This window comes from Falco punctatus (genome assembly GCF_963210335.1).
Source record: "Falco punctatus genome assembly, chromosome: 1".
In the NCBI taxonomy this organism is placed as follows: Eukaryota; Metazoa; Chordata; class Aves; order Falconiformes; family Falconidae; genus Falco; species Falco punctatus.
In genome coordinates, this window is record NC_137580.1 from 121975871 (window position 1) to 122002208 (window position 26338).

The 26338-nt window shown below is 40.9% G+C and overlaps 1 protein-coding gene across 10 annotated transcripts in view; it reads left to right on the forward strand.

Moving 5' to 3' along the window:
* The window catches only part of TOM1L1 (target of myb1 like 1 membrane trafficking protein), a 323891-nt gene that overhangs the window by 284945 nt on the left and 12608 nt on the right, over positions 1–26338 (forward strand). For 7 of the 10 annotated variants that reach the window (XR_013929293.1, XM_080394537.1, XM_080394531.1 and 4 more), the window contains 7 exons: positions 1958–14789; positions 14923–15007; positions 17160–17238; positions 23132–23281; positions 23712–23831; positions 25401–25508; positions 26189–26305. Coding sequence is in view for 9 of the 10 variants with exons in the window: in XM_080394537.1 (XP_080250663.1) it covers positions 14732–14789; positions 14923–15007; positions 17160–17238; positions 23132–23281; positions 23712–23831; positions 25401–25508; positions 26189–26305 (717 nt within the window). In the remaining variant the exon portion in view is untranslated. The remainder of the gene's footprint in view (positions 1–1957; positions 14790–14922; positions 15008–17159; positions 17239–23131; positions 23282–23711; positions 23832–25400; positions 25509–26188; positions 26306–26338) is intronic. The other 3 variants (XM_080394538.1, XM_080394535.1, XM_080394539.1) reach the window with 3 other exon arrangements.

The following is a 26338-nucleotide window of genomic DNA, read 5'->3' on the forward strand; positions in this document are numbered from 1 at the left end:
TTGCTATTTTCATAGCACCTTAAAGACATTAACAAGAACTGAAAGCCGGTGGAAAATACTGCATCACAGTCCATATACTTACATTCTATTTAAAAAAAAAGTCAAGTAGGTATAACCAAAATCGGAATAAATGGGACAGTACTCACAGCTGCAGCGAGCGGCAGTAGGTGTGTGCCCAAGCACCTGTGAGCACAATGTTGCTGCTGTGCCATGCTGCAAGAGGGGCTTCTGGCTGCAGCAGGAGCTGTGTGAGGACTCCGGACTGGGTATGACCCTGTGGGACAGAGAGGAAAGGGAAAGGACAGCCAAAAGGTCTTGCCGTGATTCTGAGAAAGAGTGATGGTGTCTTCACATGTGCTATGATTGCTCACACAGTTGAACCATGTGGAGATGATTTCTTGCCCGAATGTATATTAATCAACATGGTTCAACCTTCAATATATTCTAAACATGCAAGGAGTATCAGGAACTTTTACCACTGCCAACTGCCCTGCTGTGCGCAGTGAGTAAATCTTCCGCTAGGTTTGACTTCCAGCAGGAGTCTGTGAAAGGACGTGTCACTGGAACTGTGCACTTATTTTTGCACAGCAGATTTGTGCCTTCCTGGAATAGACCTGCTAGTCATCAGCAGCATCTGGTATCATCAGAAAGTTCTAAACAAATATAGTATTAGATCAATCTGTTCATCCTAGAAGATTTTTAGTTCCTTTTGTTGTTCCTATTTATGGGGTGGTTGTTCTTTTACCACATACAGCTTGCATAGAGATAGAGATACAGATAAAGAAGCAGAACAAATAAGTTCTTATTTTTTTCATTTAAGAATCTAAGTTACTAAATCATTTAAGCAGATGCCTAAACTCAGTGGGTTTTAATAAGATTTAGCCACATGCTGAAGGTAAGTAGGTACTTAATGCCTTTTGAAAAAAATGGGTATTTAAGGAAAGCACCTAATGATACCACAGAAGCTTTTTTCTGTGCTTAAGAGGCTCCAGTTCAATGCACAAGCATGGTATTAAACCTCTGAGATCAATCTAGTTAGTTCTCTTGCATGCTGCAGAGAGAGACAGCAGTCATGGTTGTCCATGTTTTTATATTTTATCACGGTAGTGATGCTTCAGCCTCCTGTTCTAGCCTACTGTCTGAGCCACCCCCTCCCCCAGGCCCAGGGGGTCTATCTGGGCAGCCATAACCCTTCCGGTTCCACACTGAGCTGCTTCAAAAGGTGATTGCTTCCCTCCGTGTACAATACCAAAGCTACTTGGGTACTTGAATTTCATGGCCAGTGGCCACCTTCATGAATAAAATTTCATGACAGTGGCCTGGCCTGCCTTTGCCCAGCTGAGCACGCTGTTAGCCTGGCTCCACTCTATAAAACTCTTTAACATGTGCAGTAGGTTAATGATTGCATGAGTGAAACTACTGTTACTTTCCCAGCTGAAGGTTATCAGCTTTGACAGCATTTGCTGATGTCCAGTGAACCATGAGCCATATTCTAAGAGGACTTATCACTTTACTGTCTTACTGCCAAGGCAATTCATGAGCAGTTTGTGAAAAAATGTGAGCAGGGCTGAGGAGGACACAAGAAATTTTGGAGGGGAAAAAAAAAAAAAGTCTTAGGCGATGCTAACTCATCAAAATAGGCCAAGAAATAGGCCATAACAGAAATGAAACAATAAAGGAGGCATCACAGTGGAAATAACTACAGCACCATCCATGTCAGTCTGGTACGTACTTAGCGCTTGCTCCCAAACCTGCCTGATTTGAAAGCAATCTTTGACATTTGTGCTCCGTTAGAACATTTCTTGCCAGGATCACTGTATAATTTCACAAATATTATTGAAGTCTCACACAGTGCCTGTGAGGTAGATCAGTGAAGTTATCTTGTTTTTTCAGATGAGTACATTACAGCATAGAGGCAAGTGTTTGGTTTTTTTTTCTTTTTCATTTTTTCCTCAAGACCACAGCAAGTCAGCTTTAAAGCCAGAAGCAAGATCTCAAGGGTCCTGGCTCCTTCATCCTCATTTTATAACCTGCACTGCACTACCTCTGTTTTAACAGAGTCCTGGTAAGTAATTTTGGTGCATTAAATACAATTTCTGATTATAAGTCAGATGTGTCTATACTTGGTGCTAGTCCCTATGCATTAAAAGGGAAGGAGGAGGCGCTTCTCAATACGATTAGAGTTGCTAAAATTTTGCCAATCAGCCTAAATTTTTCTTTAGTAGTCAGTGTCTGTGGTCCTTACCTTGATGCCAGCAATGTACAGAAATACTTGGAAAATCATTGGTACTACAAAAAGGTTGAAGAGCTTTCCATACTGCCAAGCTCATGGATATCCCATGATTTCATGTGATGCCTCACCCTGAGGGAAAGCTGTGGTTTCTCATGATAAAGATAGTCCGAAGACACTTCCATCCAGAGCAGGAACTTGCAAGCATCTGAACTGTTGCTTCTGTAAGGTTCAGCAGTGCTTGCCACAGCTACAAAAATGTGTATTGGCTAGAAATAATGCATTAGATGAAGTACACATTAAGTAAAATGTTTTTATTTGGGAGTGTAGAGAGAGTACTGAATAACTGTTTATTTGTAGAGTATTGATTGACAACATCATGGTACGACTCAAAAAGTCATAATAAAAAACTAATAAGTTTCCTTTTAAAAAGCAAAGGGCTAAGCACCAAGATTTTCTGGCTAAAAATATAAAATCAGTCATTCTGTAGAATGTATATTTACAATCAGTTATTAGAAATATAGAAAGAACTGAAAAAAATTACAGGGGAATAAAGATTGACTGAACTGATAGCTAAATATTAAATATTAACAGCATTCATAAGAATGAGGGAAATTACAAAGGGCTTGCCAAACTGTGCATTGTTTAAAATGACTGACTGAATCAAGAAGTTAAACATCCTTGAGCAAAGCAAACTATGTACCAGCAAAGGTCATTACTGTTTCCTCACAGGGTTTAGCTCTTTCACTTTGCAATTGAGCTGGGTTTTTAAAAATAGTTTCAGTATGCAGACTTAAAGGTCTTGGTGTGTGTTAAACAGAGAGGCTCTGAAACTAATTCCCTATAACGGTTGTTAATGAATACTAGCAGGTTATTAGGATGTTACTTGTAGCAGCTTCACTGTGTGATACCGTGTGAAGGCTACGCCAGCCACACAATGGTTAAAGATCAGAGGTTTAATTAGCCATATTTTACTGGGCTTGCCTTTAGGCCTTAAATAAAAGGACTGAAAGAAGAGCAAGGGAAAAGTATTTCTTTTTGTCTTCCATGGGAGCAGTCTCAGGATCACAGCCTGCCAGCGTGCCATGCGCTGCACTTGCGCCGTTGCACCTGTTCCCATTGTGCTGCTGTTTCAGGTTCTGGCAGCAGAATTCATTTCCTCTATTGTATCTGTATTCCACTGGCACGGGAATTAGTAAAAAACTAGAACTGATGTGAAACACTGAGAAACTAGTGATCACTTTCCTAGTGTGCAGGTAAACATACATCTATATTCAGAAGTCTGCTGACAATATTGCACAATATTGCATATTTTTTTGCATTTGATTTGAGCAACAGCTCAAATACCTGCATAACATGAATAACTGCAGCTCAAGCACACTGTTCACAAGATGATGGTGCACTGTTAACTGAATCAAAGCTAAGACTAAGCACTACTTGAAGCTTATTACCATTCAAGTGAGACCAGTTAAAAAGCAAGCACCAATTTAGAGCTAGTGACCTTGAGCTGTGAGTGTTGTATTATCAGATACAGCTGAATATGGATTTGGCTCAGCTGAGGGGTAGGCACGAATTCACAGTAAAGAAATTATAACTAACAAGCCACTGCATGAGAGGCTCCGTCTGCCTTGCTTTCAGCCTTCATTCCCCACAAAGTCAGAAAATTGATGGTAAATGCTCAACATCTTATCGTCCATGGGTGGTTAGAGAATTCCAAATTGAAAGGGGCTGAGGTTATTCTTGCCTAGCAGATGAAATGCTAACTATATTTCAGTGCATTTGTGTATAGCAATGGAAAACATAATTTATCTGGGATGTCAGGAATGACATTGCTTTTCATTAACCTTAAATAATGTTACGAGGTTTTGCTCTACTACTATGTAGGTACATGCGCTGTCAATTTCTGTGCATATATATAGATACCGAATTAAGACAGTGTTGGAAATTCCTCAAAACCTTGCTAGGAGAAACTTGTTAAGAGCTTATAGCAGGTCTTTATTTTATGTTTTAAAAATTCAATAGACTCCAGTTAATCTGCCCTCTGGTAATCCACAGAATAGTGACTGAGCCAGACACTTAGCTGGTGTAATGTAGTGAAGCTTTTCTGAAAGCAACAGTCAGGCTGCTACTCTAAGATATAAGAGGCTTAGGCTCAATTCCCTAATTTACCACAGAACTCTTTGTGTAACCTTGGGAAATACCTTATATCTAGGTGAAAAAAAGAGTTCACAGGCATCAAACAAAGTTCGAATCCTAACAATACTCAGACTTCCTACATGATGCATAAGCAAAGTGAGGCTCATTAAATGGAATGCAAAATAAAAACCACAGTGGCTGGAGACTAAGGAGGCACCCTCAGCACCCTCACATAATTTCTATATGGAGGCCAATTCTATGAAAGAAGGCATAATCCCACATATTTCCAATTAAAGTCCTCTGGTACCGCTTACATCAACAGCAGAGCACCTCATTACTGCTTCGGAAGACAGGTGTGAATTAAGGACCTAGCTATTTCATTCAGTCATGACAAAAGACTCTGTGGGCAGGCATGGAAGCCAAATTTTCCAGTCTGTGGTCAAGCCACAGCTAAGAGCATGTTCCAAGCATCAGATCTCTAGAACTAGGCATCAAAAGAGGGACTTCAGATAAATTAATGACTCTAACATTCAATCTTTCTATTGCTGCTTCACAACCTCAATATGGAATTGGAAGGTAAATGCATTAAGGAGGATCAAAGCGTTCAGTTACTGTAGCAATGGGGGTCATATAAGTAGCTAAAATTAGTAGATGCTGTCATTTATAATTGCTGAGAGTTTGAGCACCAGAGTGCGTTACAAGTGAGTATGGTGGAAAGGTTTGAGCTCTTCAGAGTTAATAGTCTGATCTCTGATCCATACAGGTAGAGCTGTCTGGGGGCCCATTGTATGGAGATGTGCCAGACTGTAAAGGTCTACCCTGCAAAGAGGACTGCAGAATAGGCACCTTCATAGCAGTGATGCAAATACAGGGTGTAGATGCTCTGTAAGCAAGCGATCAAGTGAGCAGTGATGTCAATGCCCTTTTTGTAGTTTTGTGTTTCTGTTCATGATGGGAGAAATCTTTACCATGGACACAGTTCCATGGGTAAGTGGATGGAAAACATTTTAGGAAACAATTCTGTCATGGAGAATGGGCCTGGTAACAATTTGAGAGGGCAAAAGAAAATTAGAAACAACCACAAGAAAATATTATATTAAATGAGAAATGTATGGTGGGCCTTCTGTGAAATCAGAGAAATGCTTTCTGGCAAATAGGACAAGTATCCAAGGAAGGTGACTGCGTGAGCATGCATGTAGTATATCAGGAGACAACTTTCATGCTTCCCACCTGCAGGATACTGCTTTGTCAAATGACATCTCACCACGAACTGGGAAGTTACTTGCTCTCTGTTACTCTTGATGTTAACAGCATTTTCTCCAGCCTCACCTTTTCCCCCTCTTCACATTTGACCAAGGACAGGTATTGATATCCACTTTGACTGTTAAGGAACATTTTCTGACACAAAATCTCACTTTGAGAGAAGTGTGGCGATTTTCAGTTGAGTTACTTATTGCTGGATCTCAAACGCTCCTTTAAGTAGGACTGCCAAAAGACAGTGATTTGTCAAGTGTGTCAGCAGGAGAACATGAGAACAGCAGGAGCAGGAGAACAACCTGCACCAAACTATTGATAACTCTTGGCATTAGGCTTTGCACAGAACAAAGCACACGCAGGAATGCTCCAGCCTTCTTAAACTGGTCCTTCTGTACCAGACAAGCAGCAAAGGCAGAAAGTTACTGCTCTGCAGCTGGAAAATTGTCCTTATTCATTGTATGTGCTGTTAAACTGCACAAAGTTCCTACTAAATTCACTGTGAACTCTGCTTGGTATTCCCCGTCTCTCTAACAGGGATTGTTCAGGCAGGGAATTCCTGCCCGAACTGGCGGTGCTGAGCAGAGGTGTTGGCACCAGCCAGCACGTGTGTAACGAGGCCCTTCTTTTGCCTTTCCCTATGATGTCTCATACCCACTTCTATAGGCAACGCAAACACCCGTGTCCCTCCTCCTCCCTGCCAGGGCTGTGCAGTGATTAGCCAGAACAAGCACGGACCGTGACGGAGTGGGAACTGAGTTTAGGTTTGCTGGATCCTAGCCTGGTTTCACAAAGACTGCTTTCATGCTGAAATTCAGCAATGGTTTTCAGAAAGCATCAGTGCAAAGCCAAGGATTGATTCTTCTAAGCTGAGAGGTCAAAAGTATAGTTCGGCTCTGAATTTCATGCGTCTTTTCAAGCAGAGCTATGTGTACAATTTAGCAGTTTTTCTGCTCACAAGGTCAGAATTAGGGAGTGCACATAAATGAATGTCCTTGCAAGGAAAAATGAGTGTCCTAACTTAGTAAAAAAGAAAAGATGGAAGAATTCTTTCTCGTTTTCAGAACTAACCACATTAGTAAGCTGCAACAGACTTGGTGTAACAGTCCAGTGTGGGAAGACCTCTGGCATACTGATCATGGTGGAAAAAGCAATTGTTGGAGGCTCATCCTCACAGCTCTTCTACCTACAAACAGTTCAAATAATTTTGATACTTTTCTACTGAGGTAACTATTTCACTAAAGAATTCCTACGTTGCTGGCATTGGTGCATAATTATCCAGTGATAGCTGTGATGAAAACGCCAGTACAGACAAGCTGAAATTTCCAGTTAACCTACAGGACATGTGCTGTCTGTTAGAGTGAGCATGCACAGTGCATCCAAAACTGTTCTCTGCTTTTAGAAAGACCAGTGGGATTCCTGCAGTGTGTGAACTGTACCTTTTAGACGTAATGAGAATTGTTTCACACAGCATTAAATTACTGGTAGCTGCATGGTCTTGCAAATGCCAGTGCTCTAGCTCCCTGGGTAAAATGTACTGCACAGAAATGTTTGCCAAAAACATCAGTGTGGAGATGCAGCCAAAGCAGTGAGTATATTTTGAGTTTTACAGCTGTTCTGAACAGAGATTCAGAGATATTTATCTTAAGTTTCAGAGGAACAACCAGTAATAAATTCACCTTGCTCCATCCTGATACAGCGGACGTACCTTCTGCAATTTCTCTCCCTACTGAACTTAATTACAGTGAGCTCAGGCTCCATGACAGGTCGCTGTACGACCTGCTCAGTTTATATACATGCTTCTAAACCCAGTGAACTGCAATGCAGAGTAAGAATCTGAACTCCATGAGAAATGTGTGTGATTCCCTGCTCCACAGTACTCGAGGAGCATGACACAGAGGTGACAATGCCGTGAATCTCCACTTAGGCCACATGCATTAGTCTATTGGCAGCCACTGTAGGTTGTAGGTCAGAGCCACGTGCACTGGCCAGCAGTCACTAACCATGCAGAAGTGTGGTGGAAGTAAAAGAAACCTGAATACTTTCTTCCTTAGAAGAGGGCTCAGTTTAAACACAGGCAGACTTTAAGAAACCAGATGAACATTTGCCTCCCTTAGCAACAAGGAAAGATATTCTTCAGTTTTCATTGAGTCACAGCATTAAAATCTGTATTTATTTGTTTCTTCTATTAACTGGCAGATAGACAGCTGATTCTTGCCATTTAACAAGTTGGAAAAATTTTCTCTACATCCTCCACTCTGACAGTAGGAATATCACTGCCTTTGAAGTGGGTCTTTTGGTAGGTCCCTATAGCTCAGTCTCCACTATTGGAAAGAGGTTTTGGTTTGTTTTCTTTTAAGTTCCTAGCTCTGAGGCAATTGATGTGTGGTAAAATCTACAGATGGTGGGAAATTTTTCCAATAGAACACCTCTGATAAACAAATACTGATTTGTCAAAATCAAACCTGTTCCTGGGAATCTGTTTTCATTCAATTCTAGTTCTGAAATTGTCTATGTATCTGATTCTGCATTCTCAAAATGAATCCTAACAATTTTTTTTGGCTTTGAATAACTGTTGGATTGACTCAGATGAAAAGGGTAGTTTGCACAGTCCTTTTGTTAAAGAAAAAAAACAAAAACACTAGGGAAATCCTAACATGGGCAAATGCCTTTGTCATTTTTTCTATATGATACTAACACAGGGGAAAAAAAAACCTGCAAAATGGCTTGTTCTGAAAAGGATTGTAGCATAAATTGCCTATGTGTGTTCAGTTTAAACAAAAAACAAACTAAACAGACGTAACATTTCCTTCCCTAGCAGATAAACACCACAACAAAGAACCTGTATCCAAATGACCCTCTACTGAAAGACTCTTTGCTCAGTTCCAACTAAGAAACCGTGTATACCATCATGACAGATGAGACTTCTTGAGACTTTAGATAAAGACTCCTGTGGAACAGCATAATTGATGGAGAGCTCAGAATCATGGCACTGGCTTCTGCTTGCTTTCCTTACAATATTGACCTTGGTAGCTTTTCAGGTCATGCCTGTGTTTCCTGTAATGCATTTATTTGGTATGAGCTAACATTTTTCTAAGCTGCTTTGTGAAATGATTGAAGTTATTAGTAAAATTATGACATTTGTTGTCCCTTGTAAGAGATGAAAATTAGTCTTTTACTTCATATTATATATATGCTCAGTTTGAGTAATTGTAGAGTAACCAACTAGTTCTGGTATTTATGGGTTTTTTCAATCACACTTTTTTTTAAACTAACAACCCAAGAAAATAGTGGATTTTCTTTTTAGAGGAAAGAGGAGTAAAATGAACCCAACAAAAGCTATAAACCAAATTAAGAACACAGATTTATAAGCTTCTTTACCTTTACAAACTAGACAGAGCAAAATCTGTTGCTATTGTTATCTTTATCCTGAGAAGTCACTCTGTGCTACAATATACTAAATGGTACTACGTACACTGCTCACTGTAAAACAGCTAAACATCCATGAGTCATTTGTTTAATCTTTTCTGAGTTTTTATGCCAAGCACCTGCCTTTTAATTTGCTACGACCAACCTGAAACATCTGTCAATTTTTTCCCCATGAATTAATAATGCTGTAATTAAAATCCAGCAGAGAGCTCAGCTGAGACTCCTGGTTAATTAGGACAGGAGATAGCCATGTGAGCGGCAAGGCATTACATTAGTTGGAGAAGGCTTGGATTTGAACCAGGGCTCTGTGGGTGACATGTTGCTACCAGTCCGGGATTTAACTATGAAGCTTTTCGATATTTGTTCCAGTAGCCAGTACGTCTATTTGTGAGAAAATATTGCTGAAATTATTTAATTGGGATGCTGTGTGTGAAAACCATTTTCTTTAAATATGTGTGGTTTTAAAAGGATCTAGTTTTAGTTATTGTTAAAAACTATGAAAATAAGAAACAGTGCTGAACTAAGCTCTTGCCTAGAGCTGTTTTGCACTTCAAGTGGCAGTGGGAGTGTCACGAAGAGAAAAATTACCTTCTTGGTAAAAGCCAGACTTGCTGCCAATGTGCAAAGGTTGAGAATTTTAGCTTCTTCCAGGATTGCTTTCTACACTGATAATTGCAATGGTGTCCAAGTAATCAAGACTGTTGCTGGTACTGAAAGTATGAGATTGATTCAGGCTCATGCAGGTTGATTCCTGCAGCTTTTGGAAGGATTCTTATACCACGTACTTGATATGTAAGGATTTGAGGATTGTTTTTTTGCTTTTTACTTTGTTTTAAAACACCAGACAAAAATATTTGTTCTTATATCACATTTCAGCACACCTATATATGAAAACATCTACTTGAAGACCTCATCACTTGTCAAGTATTTTTTTTTTATTTAAAAATGTGCACTAACAATTAATATCACAGAATTTTTCAAGCTTGTTCAAGGAAGAAAAAGAAAATTGTATTGCAACTAAGAGTGAGATATGGAAGATTTTTATCATGAACTTCAATAATCTGAAAACAAAGTTAACTTGTAGCCCACAGTAATGTATACCATATGTAATCTCAATGTCCTGCTGTGTACCACAGAGAAAAAAATCTCGTAACTCAGAAGGCATTCCTGTTTTAATTGGACAACTATGTTTTACTACTGTCCAAATTCAGAGAGGATCTCTTCTAAAAGAAACTTCTTTAAATAGTCTCTAATGTGAAGAGATGTTTTGCCAAGTCATAGGTTCTTCAGCTTAAATATGAACCAGTTATTTGCCATTTTCCTTTGCAGACAAGATGATAGAAAAGTTCCCACCTTCACATATGCTAGTTTGCTGTAAATCTGAACTACCAAGTTCATACCTTATTCTCCACTTCCAACTTGCTCTTTACGCCGCAATATATATATATCCCATTGTATCCCATTAATGGGAAAACTCTTGACAATTCCTGTAATTTAAGATTCAGGGAGTTTTTTATTTCTTTGTAAGTTTTCCTGTGAGATTCAAGCAGAGGATTCTACCTTGCAGTGGATAAAGTATATTTAATAATTAACCTCATAATGGAAAGCTGAGTCAAGACTCACAATATTCTGCAGTATAACAATGATTTCATCATTTCTTTATAAATCTAGAACCCATTGTAAGAAAATATGCCTCTGGAAAGAAGCTGGGGGAACTGGATGATGCATCTTTGTCTCTGAGAAGGTGAACTTGAGAAAAGGCTTTGGTAAGTTTCCCAAATATAAAACAGAATATTTGTCTCCAGCCTTGATTCAGTGAAAAAGGAGGATTGTATCCTGCAAGGAAAGAGAGAAGAGGCAGGAAACTTTGAGATGAACACATCCTTAGGGTAGAATCCCAGAGGGAGGCAATATGTAGTATCTTAAAAAAAAAAAAAAAGTAAATAGATGCTAAATACCTATTTCTGAAAGATTTTACAATCAATCTTATGTAAAACAAGGTACACATGGTTTTAGTTTCAAATTAGCTGTGACTTCCATAGTGTGTTATTAAATATATATCTTTTCACTTGGAATTCTCAGTGGTTTAGAAGGGGGAGAAAAACAGATTTGTCCAACTTCACAAGAAAGTCCCAGGGCAGTGACAGTGTGCTGAGGCTGTGTGGTCCAGGAAATGCAGCACAGAACTGAGAGTGAGGAAACCTGATTGTCATCTACTTGTCAGTCCTGAAAAACACCACATCCCTTTGCCTCTTCTACCTTGTGAGAGCTTTGCATCGCATATACAGAGATTTATTTATTTATTTTATTTCAAATTACAAGAAAGCATTATAATGCTAAACAGCTGCACCTGACCCACGCTGTGTACGTGAGGAAAACCCAACATGGCTGATAGGGTATTGCCTTTTCGATAAACCATCCTTCACTTCGAGTAGCCACCGCATGAAAACTGAGGAGATTCGTGGAACAAGATTGCCCTCTGCAGCCCACAGGCAGCTCCCTCCCTGCGGTATTTGTTCCCCTTTTCTACACAGGCAAATTAAATATGCTGCTAACGTAACAGCGTTTGGATAATTTTTAAAAATAAAATTGGGGACACCTCTGTATTTTTAGTGTGACTGGGTCCCAAACATGAATTTGCCCAAACAGCTCCTGATTAGGTTTGCTGTAATCCGAAGACAATGAGCTAATGGAGATGATGCGGAAGGGATTTGATTTAGCCCTCTAGCTGTTTGCTCAAGTTAAGCTACCAGCACAGGCCATAACCAGCATCTGGTCTAATGAGCTACAGTGAGAATCCCGCCGACTGTATCTTTGTTGTACTAGATAACAAGGAAGAATCACACTAAAATAGACTTCTGGTGAAGATTGTGAGAGTAAATACAGCTCTTGGGAGACAGAGGAGGGAATACTCCTCACCTAATCTTTGCTGAATAATGATCTTTTAAGAATCTCTCTCGTTTTTAAACTAAACCAAAAATCATCCCCATGGTTCATAATTTTCATATAACAAATTTTAGCAGGTACAAGTCAATATCATATATCAGTTTATGAATATGACTGCTGTTTAAGTATTTCACTCAATGTGTTGTGTGAGTCCTTGAAAAATGAAGTGAAGACTAAATAAGGTAAAGCTGCAATGTTTTAAATACTAAATTAATGATACACAATTCTGAACAGAAAAACTAGATTGAAAAAATCTCTGCATAGCTACTGCAATTAGGGATGTGATCTTGTATTTGTAATTGACATAGCAACATGAACAAAATGTCTAGTACAAATAAAATTACACTGACAAGCCTGCTTATGTTGGTATAATACATGTTAGCTCAAGAGGCAGGCATAAATTATGCCACCAAATACTGTTGTTCCCAAACATTTTACAAAAAGAAATCATTTAACTTCTTCCTTCTTTCTTTTTATAACATACGATGTGTGCTTGCAAAAGACAGCAAATGTCCCTCAATAGTAATAATTAAGTATAATCTTCTATCTGCAATCATAGTAAAATTGCAAGGAGTGCACTAGGACTCTCCTGGGACTCTCTGACCACTGACTCACAAATACCAAGGACTCCAATCCAGAGAAGGGTGAAGAGTCAGGCAGGCTTGTTTCAAGCAGAACCTGAAGCCCACTAGGAGTTCATAGATCTAGACCAGTAGCTGGTTTCAATGAGTAACTTTAACCAGTAAATTCCAACACAGAAAGGCTTCGTAAGCTTTTTTGCCCCTGAGTAGCTCAATAAAATATGGTCTCTGAAACAAGATGTAACTCATACTGCAGGTTTAACAAGGGCTAATTTAAATAGGCCCTTATTTCAGTTTCAGTGTTGAAGAGCAAATGAAATAAATACCTAAGTTTAGAGGATGTCTTCCCAAATCCTGCAGCCGAGAATAAATAAACTCCTGTTTTGACAGACGACATCTGGCTTGTAACCAAATGACAAGACTAACAAAAGTGTGGAAAACTGTGATGCATTCATTAGAAAGACCCTCAAGTGGAACCTCGCCAAGCTGTATAATTAACTCCAGCGATTTCCTACAGAAAGAGTAAGAAAAAGACTCAGTTCCTACATCTATTGTACATGATCAACTTCCTAAAAGTTCTTGTAATAACTTGCTTTTTGTAGAGATACTTGCAGGTACACAAGGTCTGTGCTCCTCCAGCCTTTACGTTAAGGCCATCCAGTAGATGGGGCCACAGAGTTACACAAAATGCAAAAGCCAGTAAAAAGAGCTTATCCCAGGCAGAACTCTCAATCAGTGCAAACAGAGCTTTGTTAATTCATGAAATTCTAATGTCAGGCAAACAATTTATTTGGTTGTATGATGTTCTGGCTGTATAAGTGATTAAGCTGTACTCAAATGCTAGTTAATATGATTCCATATTTGTTTGATACTGAAATAATTACAACTCTCCTTCAACAAAAATTACAGCTGAGGTTTTAATTTTCATTCATGCCATGTGTTCCCAGGTATTTTATAGGTCTGAGATAGTCAGACTTGTGAAGAAGTGACACAGTGGATGTCATTGATAGTAATTGCAGCAAGTCCCACATGTGGAAACCTGTATGTGGCAAAAGGAACATGTCAGTGGTTCCTACATAATACGAGGGATGACTTGATGAATGTAACTTACATGCGCTGTTTTTTCCCCCTGCTTCTTTGAGATCTGTACACGTGCTACTGTTAAATCTGTGAAACAGAAAAGAACATATGGATTTAAGAAAACATATGCCGGAGCACTGGTCAGCCCTGGCGATTTCATAGCGGTGGACGCTAAAGTTTGAAATGTCTCTGCACATAGTGTGCAGCAGTTGTCACTGTCACTGCATTTGCAGTCTTCCTTTAAAATGAAGTACGTGTAATCAATTTAACCAGCAAATTGCATCAGGTATTGGTTTAATAGTGTACATTTTATTTTGCTGCATTTGAAAAGCTTGATTTCTGGTTTTGTACCTGAAAGGAAGATCTTAAAAAGCTGATCCTTTAAAGTCAGTTCTGCTATAAAAAGTTCCTCAAGATACCTGAAAAGACAAAAAAACACCAGTCTTCCGTGCCACTGCACAGAACTGTGGGGGTGAGCGTTGCCAGGCCAGTATTTTTTCCCCGTTCCACTGAAGTTAACGCAGGTTTCCAGGGTTGAGATGCCAGCGGGCTGGAGCCCCGGTAGCTCCGGCCCAGGCTTTACCTCACGGAATTCCCAGTTTCTCCTGGTTCCAGCTGTTCAGTCCCATTTAGGAGGTGGCTGAGGGGCCTCAGCCGCCGTGGAGCGGGGCGGTGGAAGGGCCCGGCCGCACGTTAGATGCTGGCCAAGGAGCAGGGAAGGGAGGACGTGGCGACGTGATGCCGGGTGGAAGTCGGTGGGATCCGTGGGTCGGTGGAAGCGCGGTGTCCGCGACTGAGGGGGCGCGGGGCGGGCCCCCCTCCGCCAGGGCCGCGCTGCAGGCCCGACCCCGGCCGGCGGCCCGGGGGGTCCCGTCGGTAAGCGCTGCTCACCCGAGCGGAGCGGCCCCCGGCCCGGCCCGCACGGGGCAGCGGCGCGGAAACGCGAGGGCACCTGGAGGCGGCCCCGCCCCAGTCCCGGGGAGGGAGCGAGCGGCGGGGCGGGAGCGGCCGGATCCGGCGGGACGGGACGGGGCTGCCGCTCCTCAGAGGCTGCGCCACTCCGCCGGCAGCGGCCATGGCTTTCGGGAAGACTCCGAAGGACCCTTTCGGCACGGCCGTGGGCAGCCTGGTCGGTGAGTAACGAGGGGGCGCCGCAGCCCGCCTGAGGGAGCCGGTTCCCGCCTGGCTGCCGGGCCGTGAGGGGCGGGCGGGGCGGCGGCTCCCGGCCCCGGCCCGGCTGTACGGGGGCTCCCCTCTGCCTTTCAGACCGGGCGACGTTCGGAGCGCTGCAGACGGAGGAGTGGGGACAGTTCATGCACATCTGCGACGTGATCAACGCGACGGAGGAGGGGTGAGCGGGGCTGGGGGCGCCCGGGCACCGCCAGTGCCCCCGCGGGCGGGACGGAGGCGCCGCCGCTTGTTCCCGGGCAGCGGCCCCGGCGCTGCTGAGGGCCGGACCGAACCGAGCCGGCAGCTGGGACGCGCAGGGAGGCTACCCAGAGCGAAGGAGCAGCGGGGAGCGGGGCTCTTCAGGTCCCGGGGAAGAGTTTTGCCTGTTTCAGGGCCTTTTGCTCAGTCAGGGCTCTCGGGGATGAGGCTTGCAGGCTTTTCCCAGCAGCCGAGCCGCAGAGGGATGGGGTGACAATTTCTCGCCGGAGCCTGAGGTATTTCAGGTAACCTGTACCGCTCTGCAAACCCAGCCTGGAAAAAGATCTCGAGCGTTTGGTTGCCTCCAACACTATTTAAAACTCAGCTTTTAACTTCATCGGAGCTCCCCACTGTGCAGTTTCTCAGCCTCGCAGCAGGAGTGAAGCCATGGCAGGCTGCTGTTCCTGGGATCCGTCGGATCCAGGCGTGCACCCAGGGCTCCCAGGACACTGAGCGGCCACTTGCTGCTTTGTGCTTCCTTGTTCCCACCTGTAAAAGGGGGAGAAGGAAATCTGTTCTCCTGTAAGATCTGCTTCAGCATTGCATTGCAAGAACTCACTGCTAGCAGCGGCGTATTTTAACACCGACTGGAGAGCTTTCTCCAGGAGATCGAGGTATGCCTTAGTTTCTGCACAAGTATCTTTCTTGTATCAGCTTTTCCTTCCTTTCATTTTTTTTCGGATCCCACGTTCTCACCCATGGATCTTAGAGCCTGAAAGGTCAGTAATAACTCACGTCTCGCCGTTGCCATAAGAAACAGCATGCTTTGACCCTCAGCGTTAGTTTTTATTTGGAGCTACTATGCAACAGAGCCTTTGTTTAATACACTGTTTCCTCTTGTGCACAGTTGATGTTACAGAGGAACTCCTCCTAACTTCCTCCTGGGCAACTACTACTAGTCGCAGTCTGTAACAGGATACTAGGAACAGCAGAACTGCTGTATCTAATTAGGAAAATTGTTATTTTAATGCAATATCCAGCTCCTGACCAGAGCATTTCCAGATGCCTCAGTGAGAGAAGCAAGAAGCAGGACTGGAATAGTGGTAGTACAGCTTTTTGCAAGGGAAACATTTTCCCATACATCACTTGATGCTCTACTGGTATGACTAGGTATGTTACAGGATTAAGAGAACCAGAGAAATCTCCTCTTTTTTTTCTGATGAACTACAACAACATTTCAAACTGAAAAGTACAATATTGGTAAATACTTATTTAATTTTAATTTGCTTGGATTTTTTTTCCAAAGATTTCTTTTTTCCTTATTGAAACATAGGTGCCTATTGCTCCGTCTTAGATTCTAGAGAGATCCTGAAGAGACTTTAAGACATCTTGTTTTTGTTGATCGTGAGCATTGAGCTGGCCCTAATAATTGTATACTATAGATAGACCATATTAATAAGGCAATACTGTTTCCCACATGTGATAAGCTTGATACCATCTTCCACCCTTTCCCTCCTACATAGATAGTTAAAAGATAACAGGGTGTATATATAGAAATCAAAACGACTAGGCTAGAAATGCCACTATCTCTGGGGCGGAATCGGTTGTCCATCCGTACATGGTAATTACTCAGATAAGTTAAGAAGCATCCTGCAATTATAAGATTGGAAGTTAGCCAAGACACCCCTACTCCTGACAGCATCCCAGGAGAATATTTTTTAATTGCATCATACATGAAAAATGGGTACCAGTCAACTCTTGATACAGCTGGCAATTGCTACTCCCTTTCATAGCAGTAAAAGCTAGATAAATAAATCTATTGTACAACAGTGAAATAACATAATTTTGGAGGAGACTTTGCAGAGGAGAATAACTTTATTTTTCTGCACAGATCTCTGGAGGAATGCGCAGTCTGCAGTGGCAAACATAATCCGCTGCTTTGTTACTCTAGCTCAACGCTGAAATGATTTTGCTAAAATCAAGGGGCAATTGCTCTAATTTTATAGGGGTGTAAATACAGCAGTGAATTTTGTCTTGTATCTCAGGCCAGCATTTTTGGCTCTTGGATGAAGTTAAAAACTAGAAAATTAGTCTGCCTTCACTGGTAAATTTTTCTACTTAATTTCTTGTCACAGGCCTAAAGATGCAGTTAAAGCGCTGAAGAAAAAACTTTCAAAAAACTGTAACCATAAGGAGATCAGGCTTACCTTGTCTGTAAGTACAGCTATATTTATATTAATTAGACACTAAGAAGGCAAACATTTTAAACGATAAGATGGCATGCAAATTATCACTGACACAACTCTCCAGGATGTTTTCAGTCTCTGTTGTTTGTGTGTACAGCACTACCACGGTACAGATCAGATGGTCTACTAGTGTTCCATAGAGTCCTGGATGACACAAATTCTTAAATTTATTGTTGCATTTTTGTTTCTTCAACTTGTACTGCATAAAAGCAATATAGTTCTTATTTACTCCTGTGACTGTTCCTCTGTGAGTGCCCCACCTATTTGTGAAAGATATGGAGGTTGGGATATTACATAAAAGCTACATTTGGCCATTCTATTGCTCACCTTGTGGTACTGATCTCAATTAAAGTAAGCATGGTATGCAGCACAGTGGAATGTGCAGTACCTGTTTTGTAAAGGTAAGTGTTACCACGTTTAAATGAGAAACTTGAACAAAAGGTGAGTTAAGCAAGGGAGCAAGACACAGGATAAGCCACATTAGATGTTATGACTAAAGGTTGGGGCAATATCCTCACTTGAGATAACCTGGCCTCCAGAATCTGACAGTGTTTTTGAACTATCCCAGAGTTTGGGGAAGTACTGTGATTTCGGTCAATTTAAGGTTTACTGGAGTATGTTAACTGTTCTCTGTTTCCCACTACAATGATAATGTAGGCAATAGCAGGAAGTTCCTAACACTGTCCAGAGTCCCCAGCTTGAATTCCTCTTGACTAACAGTAGTGCAACTGTGAGAAGAATCATACAATTTGTACTTCATGTTGCTGTGGATTTGTGTCTTTCATTATTTGTCTAGAAGTATTTTCTTCAGCATTTCCTCTTTTGAGGTTGTAGAGGTCTGTCTGCATTGTACCAAGTCCTGTTACTCACGGGTTTGGTATTTGTTGTGCAAAATCATTATATCAATATATGTTGAGATGTGATTAAGGAAAATAGGTGATTGATAGTGTCAAATTGTAGGTCACTTAGCAATTGCCTAAGTGTCTTCTGACAAGTTAAGAGATGTAGATAAATGTGTTAAACATACTGACGTTAACTTCAGCTCATTCCATTTCCTCACTTCTTTCCTGGCTTCCTCCTCCACTGTCTCATGAGTCACCTTTTGGTGTTTTCTATGTGTTTGCATAACAGAAACACTCAGTTTCTGCTGTAATTCCAGGCCCTGTATCAGATCTGGTTTCTTTCTCCTACAGTCTTTGTGCATGTAAATCCTTTTCTGAATATCTGACACAGTCAACTGGAGTCAGGATAGCCCAGCGTTTAGATTTAGGAGCCTTTCTTTGGATATTTACTCTGTAGATATACCCACGGTGAAGTTATAGCTTATTTCTTAAGAACATAAAAGTGAGAGAAGGATCTTGTATCAGGTGTATCCAAGGAAGGACTTTATCCCATTGACCAGGAAACTCATTGTATTTGCTCACAGGTGGAGTGTGTACCAGGTTTCAGTTGTACTTGTAGTTCAAAACATTCTCACAGTCTCTTTACCATTACAGGCCCCTTTCTCCATGTCAGTTCTCACCCACTCACCTGTATGTAACTGTGCCTGCCAGGCGATGACATCCTTTTGGACCAGCTTCTGTTTTCTGACCACAGGTTTCTTCTCCCTGACTTCCTTTAATCATTTTTTTTTTTTTAATAAAATTAGCGCCAGCCTTTCCTCTAACTCTCTCTCTTCCTGTTCTTGTTCTTATGCAAGATCTTCCATCCTTTGTGCCTCCCTTTGCTCCTGGCTCCTTCCCTTCCTTCCTACCAGTACTGCCATCAGTTTAGCATGTGTAAAACTTTCCCTTTGATGACATCATTGCTGACCATGGATGACTTCTAAGTCCTTTGTTCCCAAATCAGCCTTTCTATGTGCTATATCTTCTGGGTTTATGTTCTTAATTGCCTTAATGAAATTGTTCCTATTTCCTATTTTGAAATGGCTAGATTGGAACAGCAAGTAATTGCAAATGGAAAAACAAATAATTTTCAGTTCCTAAAACACAAGCCCCCGACCCCCTGTGCAACTCTTTTAAAAATTGCTTTTCTCCCCGATTTCTACAAAAATAAGGGCTCTTCTTGGGTGAACTGTAAGTTATTGCCTGTATTTCCTACAGTAAATGTGATCCTCCAGCTTTTGAGACTCTACATCAAATTGTCTCTCCTACCTAGTTACCTCTAGAGAACATAACTAAGGCGGCACCAAATCTACAAATCACTTCTCTTTTGAAATGTACTTTGATCCAGTTTTATTTACTCAACCTTGAAATTCTGGAACTTAATCTTTCTAGTGAAACTGCTTAAGGAGCTTGTTTCCAGAGGATACACAGAATGAAATGTGAAAGTCTTCATCTGAAGTAGTGTGACTGCACGTGTTAGCCCTGATTCTGTCATTGAGGCATGTTAAATCTCAACAGTGTCTTTCTCCTTCTGGCTCATAGATGCTTATTTATTTACTTGGAGGAAGAAGGGCGAGTGCCAGCTGTATAATGTGTTGGCAGCGGCTTGACTTCATGTGCTGTGATTGACTGAAGTTACCTGGTGTTTATGAAGTCACGCGGATCGAGGTGTATGTGTGTCAGGCCATAAAGTTGCTTCATGCATGATCTTTGATAAAGCCAAGAGATCGGGCTTGGCAGTGGTGATTTTGCAATCGGAGCGAAGAGGGTTAGAACTTTTAGGCAGGAATCCAACAAAGTGTGTATGCTGTTTGACTCCTTATTACTAATAGACCTTGGATATGTAAACTCTGTGAGTGCTGAGACACGTGTTCAGTTGTCTCCATGGATCTCCCTTGGTTTTGTAAAGCATTTACTGCAATGCCCCAGTTCTGATGCCTGTAAGGCCTTAGAAACTTTGCATAGGGAAGCAGTTTATTGAGTGTGTCCCCCTCTGTATCTGCATCCACACACGCACTTACATACAAAGCAGTGGGGATAAATTTAAGATGAAATCATGGTTTCATTTCTGCATTACGTTGTTGGGAAATATTTTAAAGTCATTGGTTAGATTTATATTTTGGAGTTTGGTTTTTTGTCTTATGATAAGTTTTCAGATGTAAAAAAAAAATAATTCAGATTTTCCTTCATTAAATTAACATTTCACAAAGCAGGGGATCTAAAAAACTAGAACATGAGAGAACCCTCCAGTTCCTCAATCTAAAAATTCCTGGTCAATTTTATGGCATTTTCTGGTATATATGGGCAAAGAGGAAAGGAAAAGGACATTGAGTGGCAGCAAAAGAAATCCATATTTCAATGTTATATGTGTGATTTGAAAAATTCAAAAACTTCAAAAAAAATATTTTTGAAATGCAGAATCTTGGTAAAGTCTGCATAGCCATTACACTGTAATTGATGAATAGCAGCTGAAAAAGCTACTCATACAGGTTTCTTTTAAATGCTGGCACTTGGAAATAGTGTCTCGCTGTTCAAACACTCTACAGGGTAGACATCAGTACATATTCAGTAGAGTGTAATCCTGGGTATGGATTACTGACTTGTTCCCTCTGAGTCAGAAATACGAAGCAGCAAATTTTTCATCTGTGTTTTCTTGCATTCACCTTGGGTCCGACAAGTGTCCATCACAAACTATATCCGTTCCATACAGCTTTATGGGCCATACCTGGCTGCTTCAGATGCGCATATAGTCCTACTGAATTCTGAGTGAGGCCTCTGTTGATAAGGAATGCAGCTGACTTTCTGTAATACCCACCAACTTCTCCCTTTTTTGTTTCTGCCTTACAATTTGGCTTCACCTCTGTTCAGATGCCCTTTATAATTTTAGGTTTGTGTTGCTGTCATGTGAACCAGAGGGCTTTGATAGTGGAATTCGCGCCCCTTCTCGGTGCAGATGTCTTCTCAGCTGGATGTCTGGTGTCAGCTAGTTTGGAACATAGCAGCTCTGTCAATTTCAGCAGTTCTCAGGTCCTGCCTGTCATTTAGAGGAAATTTAATGGTTTGGTTGAAGTTAATTTGCCAGTTCTGTTATTAAAACATGTTTCTATTGAGATTCTATTGTGCTATGTGGAGCAGTGGTTGATTTGGCCACCTTGGATCTCTTCATTCCAATGGAACTGCTTGGGAAGGTGAAGTCCTATTTGCAATGGTAACTAACCATATTGAAATTCTAATGAAAGGTGTTATTAGCATGGAAGTGACTTGTTCATGGACGGTCCAGTTAAAAATAATTGAGTCAAATTCTTCTTTCTTACGCCAGCTTAGTTTCACCCTGAGTGGGCTGGACTGGCATAATTGAGTGGAGGATCTAGCCCATTTGTTCAGTACTTCCATTCAGAGTGTAAATACTCAGTCCCTTAAGTAGGGAATTAATAATAGAGAGTAGCATACCAAATTTCCCATGCACTGGGTTGAAAATGTTTTAACACAGACCATCTTTGAAGTACTGCACAGGCAAATGACTTGGCTTATTAGCATATGTTTCATGTACTCATTCAAATGAAAAATAATTATTTGAGCCAAGATTTTTTTGTAATTATCTCTCAGTTTTTTTGCACAGCAGTCTGCTAGCGTCTCTTTGTTCTACCCTGTTTTCATTTCGGCAATGTGTTTTCTTCTGGTCTTGAACCTGTTCTCCCATAAGTTCCTGATCACACTGGGAGAAAAATCCCCAAGTCATGAAGCTAGAAAATGAGTTACTAAAATGATTTCAACTTAGTCGAATATAGTCTGCTCTAAATAGGAAAGTATATTGAATCTACATTTATCAAGATTACAATAGTCTTAAAATCTGTGCATCCTTTTGAGGATATATCCTGACTGTTGCATGATTCAGAGAAAGTTTTGTATCAACCCATGAAACATTGTAAACTTCTGTAATTTCTACCCTTTGCTTTCACCTTTCCATCTTCCCTTTTCAATTTGGAGGGAAAGTTGAGTTATGGGTGAAGAGTAAAAAGCAAAGAGTGACAGTGTTTCTGTACATGGGGCATCGTAGTCCTGTGGCTGATTTCCAGATTTGAGCCAGGCAAGATGAGTGCCTTTCCTGATTCTGCACCTGATCAGACTGACCCCAGTCTCCTATCAAGACTGGTATTGGCCTGATTTCAGGTGACTGGGACATAGTGACAGCTTTTGATATGTCTGCTGTAAAACGGGAATTGTGATCGGCCACCTCCAAGTGTACAAGGGAGAAGTATTATGTCATCCCATACTGCTGTATTTCGTAAGGCAGACATGTTGCTTGCAGGGATCCTACTCTTGAGCATTCCAAGCTGAGTTTTGGAAGTAGACTTCTTTCATGAAGATGAATCTGACAGTTTGAACAATTTGGCTATTCTGTTTTAAACCAACGTGACCTTTAAAACACGGGGAGAAATCATACTCGGAGTTTTTGACTTTGCTCTTTTCTGTTTTTTCATTAGTCTCTCACTTTCAGGGCAGATTAGAAGAGAGGCATTTAGTAATCTTATTTTCTCCTCTTGTAGAGCTCTTCAGAATCTGTCAGATCAGGGTACCTATGTGCTAGGCAGTGGATTAATTCTATTACAGAATCTGTACAATTCATTTTTTAAGCTCTGGACAGATTTCATGCTGTTAAGGTAGTGTATGTTCAGTAATTGCTATGACATGGAAACAAACGTGACCATATTTCTCTATTAAAAGTAGTATACTCTGGCTAACACATCTCATTTGTATTGCATAGCTATAAAAGTGCATACAATGAGCCACTGTTTCCCTGTAGTAACCTCATCAGACATTCTAGTGAGATAGCTGGCAATAATCTGCTCATATCCATTTATACTGTTCCCTCGTAACACCTTGGGAGAAATTAAACAAAAGGAAACAAAAGCAGTCAAATTGGGTTTGGTTCCCCACCCCCCCAGTATCTGTGTAACAAGCTTTTTGTGTGTGCAGCTGCTTGATATGTGTATAGAGAACTGTGGCCCAAGATTCCAGTCTTTGGTTGTGAAGAAAGATTTCTGTAAAGACAAGCTGGTGAAACTACTGAATCCAAGATACAATCTGCCAATTGACATGCAGGAGAAAATCTTGACCTTTGTCATGGTAAGTCTAAAGTAAACAGTTAAGTGTTTGTGTTTCTGCTATGTGGGAAACATTTAACAATGCAGCCCATTTCTGTGCTGTAACATACTCATGGGAGCCTCTTCCTAAAGCAGACTTGAGTCTTGCTGCTCCTGCTTCATGCAGGAGTACCACAGGCTGGGAGACAAAGAGGAAACACTGAAAAACTGTCAACCTCCACCTTTTATACTCCCTTCTCAGTTTGTATATGTGCTCCTTCCGTGGCTGCACTTAGCAAGCAGGATGAGAAGTAACTTTGGAGCATTCGTGGTTGCTGCTGCTTTGAATGGAGTTAGCTGGAGTATATGGAGGGAATGACCTGCATTTAGGACCACTTCTGTTAGAAGCACTTCTCTAACCCACTGACTGTCCATTTCTGTGACTGTTCCCGCTCCTGTTATTTCAAAACTAGACGTGGGCTCGAGGTTTCCAAGGAATGGTGGATGTGAGCGAAGTAAAAGAAGTTTATCTGGAATTGCTGAAGAAAGGAGTGGAGTTTCCGTCTTCTGACAGCAGCAGAGGGGGACCTAAGGTAGGGATACACAAGGATACTTCATTAACCATTGTAAATTAGAAAGAGGTTGTGTTAATTGCATGAACCCTGTAGATGAAGAAGGTGTGTTTGTTTGAGTGTTTTGGGGTTTTTTTTATTTAAATGCTTCAGGGCAGAATATGACCAACCTGTTTAAGCACGTGAATCAGTTTCAATTATAACAGCGAAGATAACGACAAAGAACCCTGGCCTGTATAATAGTTCATTTTATTTCAAACCACAGATTAGCAGATACATTCTCAAAAAGAAAGCATCTCTCGAGACTTTCACGGTGTGCAAAGCGTTTGGGCACGCTGTTTGCCTCAAAATTAATGAGAGCTGAGTGCTCCACACTTGCCATCTTCTGAAAGCCTCAACTAATATGAGTAAGATGTTCATGAAAATGCATACTGTTCAGAATATGAGCATTGTTTATCTTGAAAATTAAACCAAGAGATACAGAAATCTGTAAGAAAATACTATTGTCTATATATATATCTCCAACTGTTTGCAAAGCCTGTACACACTAAATGTTTTTTAGGCATATGTCATTGTGGAGCATCTAGGATATTGAGTATAAGTGTGGCTTGAGCACTGGACATTAGCTGAAAATACAATATGTGTTTTAAAGACATTCTTTCCAGATTATTTTTTTTTCTATTAGAGGAGTTTTGGAGAGTGTGAAAGCCATCCACCACTGGGTAAAACCTTGCAATTACAGAATTAAATGTCTGTAATCAGTGCAGACAGGAACAACTGAGATTTATCCTGAGTTTGAGTCAGTGATTAAATAGTGAAGTACAGAAAAGCTTATGTATTTAAAGGTGGTTTGAACAAGCTGTGTGGAGAATGCTCTCAATACTTTTTATTTCCTCGCCAAGTACAGTAGCGACAATTCTGTCTACTAACATGTGCCTGCTAATTAAAATCAGTGGCAAATGTTCTGTTGATCTCAGTAACAGCAGACCTGAACACAGTTTTTACCTTAGTTTCTAGGAAGTGAAGGTCTTGAAGTATGTAGTCTTGTGCAGGCTGAGTTTTGCATTTGGATTTTTTTTGACAGCAGTCAGTTCAAATGCAATGCAAGCGAAGATTTCTGCAGACTAAGTGTTCCAGCTTTTTGATCCAGAAGGCCTTTGTAGTTCATCTTCTGCAGAGACCCAGACTTAACCCCCCAACCTTTCCACTGCTTCCAGGTGCGATCACATTCTCAACTGTCCTTCATGGTAAAATTGCAACGGCACTTTGGGAAGGACTTGTGGCTGTTAGATGGCTTAAGAGCTCAAGGAGCTACCCTGTTCTTAGCCATTCCCGCTTTGTCCTGTGATGGAATTTACTTGCAAGCCTGTTTAAAAGACATCTGGATTCCAAGCCTCATTTCATTACAAAATAGCCGTTACATTTATTATTGTAAATAGACCTTGCTCAATAAATTCCCTGGAAGCACTGATTATGAGAAAGCTAATGCCCGGTTGTCTAGTCTCACAAAGATGTTTTGTAGCTTGCTCATCTGGATGTCTGCTTCAATTCTTTTGTTAAACCCAAGCTCTCTCTTTTATCTTTCCGCAGACTTCATCTCAGCCTTCTACAAAGTCATCACCATCTTCTGCCAATCCTGCAAAACGTTCTTTACTGCCTCTTCCCACGGGCCCAACGTTATTGTTGACTTCGGAGCAGGTGCAGTACTACAGGTTTAAGGAGTGCGAGTCTGCTGGAAAAATACTGTTAATGTGTGATTTCAACAACGTGGTGCATAGACCACTGGAAGGGACTGTCAGTTCAAGTGGCACCTATATTAATGGGTTTAGGTTTGTTCTCCTGAAGGTGTTTTATGTAGTAGTGTGCCAAAACAAAGTAAGCAGAAGTGAATTCAATAAATGCTAAGCTGTACATGAACCAGAAAGTGGAATCATTTACTCAAGTATGAGAAGATCTAGTGATGTCATATGATGTTGTTATGCAAATTGATTAAAGTTACTTCAAAGACAAGCGAGAAAGCCAAACTTACTTTTGCATAAGGCTTGTGTGAAGAGATTATTCTAAAAAGCAGGAAGGAAAGGACAGTTCACTTACCTACAGGCTAAGCAGGAACATAACTAAAAAGAGTAACTGTAACACAGTGAGAAGGATTAACTGTAAGGAAAACCATCGTACTATCAGACTTGGATCTTAGTTAGATTGCACATATAAAAGCTGAGCTAATTCCATTCATTTTCATGGCATGTCATTGGAGTAAAATAATGCTAATTAGACCTATCATTATACCTAATGGGGAAGAAAGTGCATATTACAGGGGTAAGAATTATTCTGCTCACTCTGTTCACCTGCACAATGTTCTGTCCTGTTGAACTCAACAGATTGGGAAACTATACAGTGAACTGGACATGGCAAAAATGAATGTGAGAGTCATGTCAACAATATTAAAGGAAAATGTTCCTGGCTCTGAAAATCCAGATGATATGAATCTTTTACAGGTATGTAGTAATTCATTAGTAGGGCATATTGGT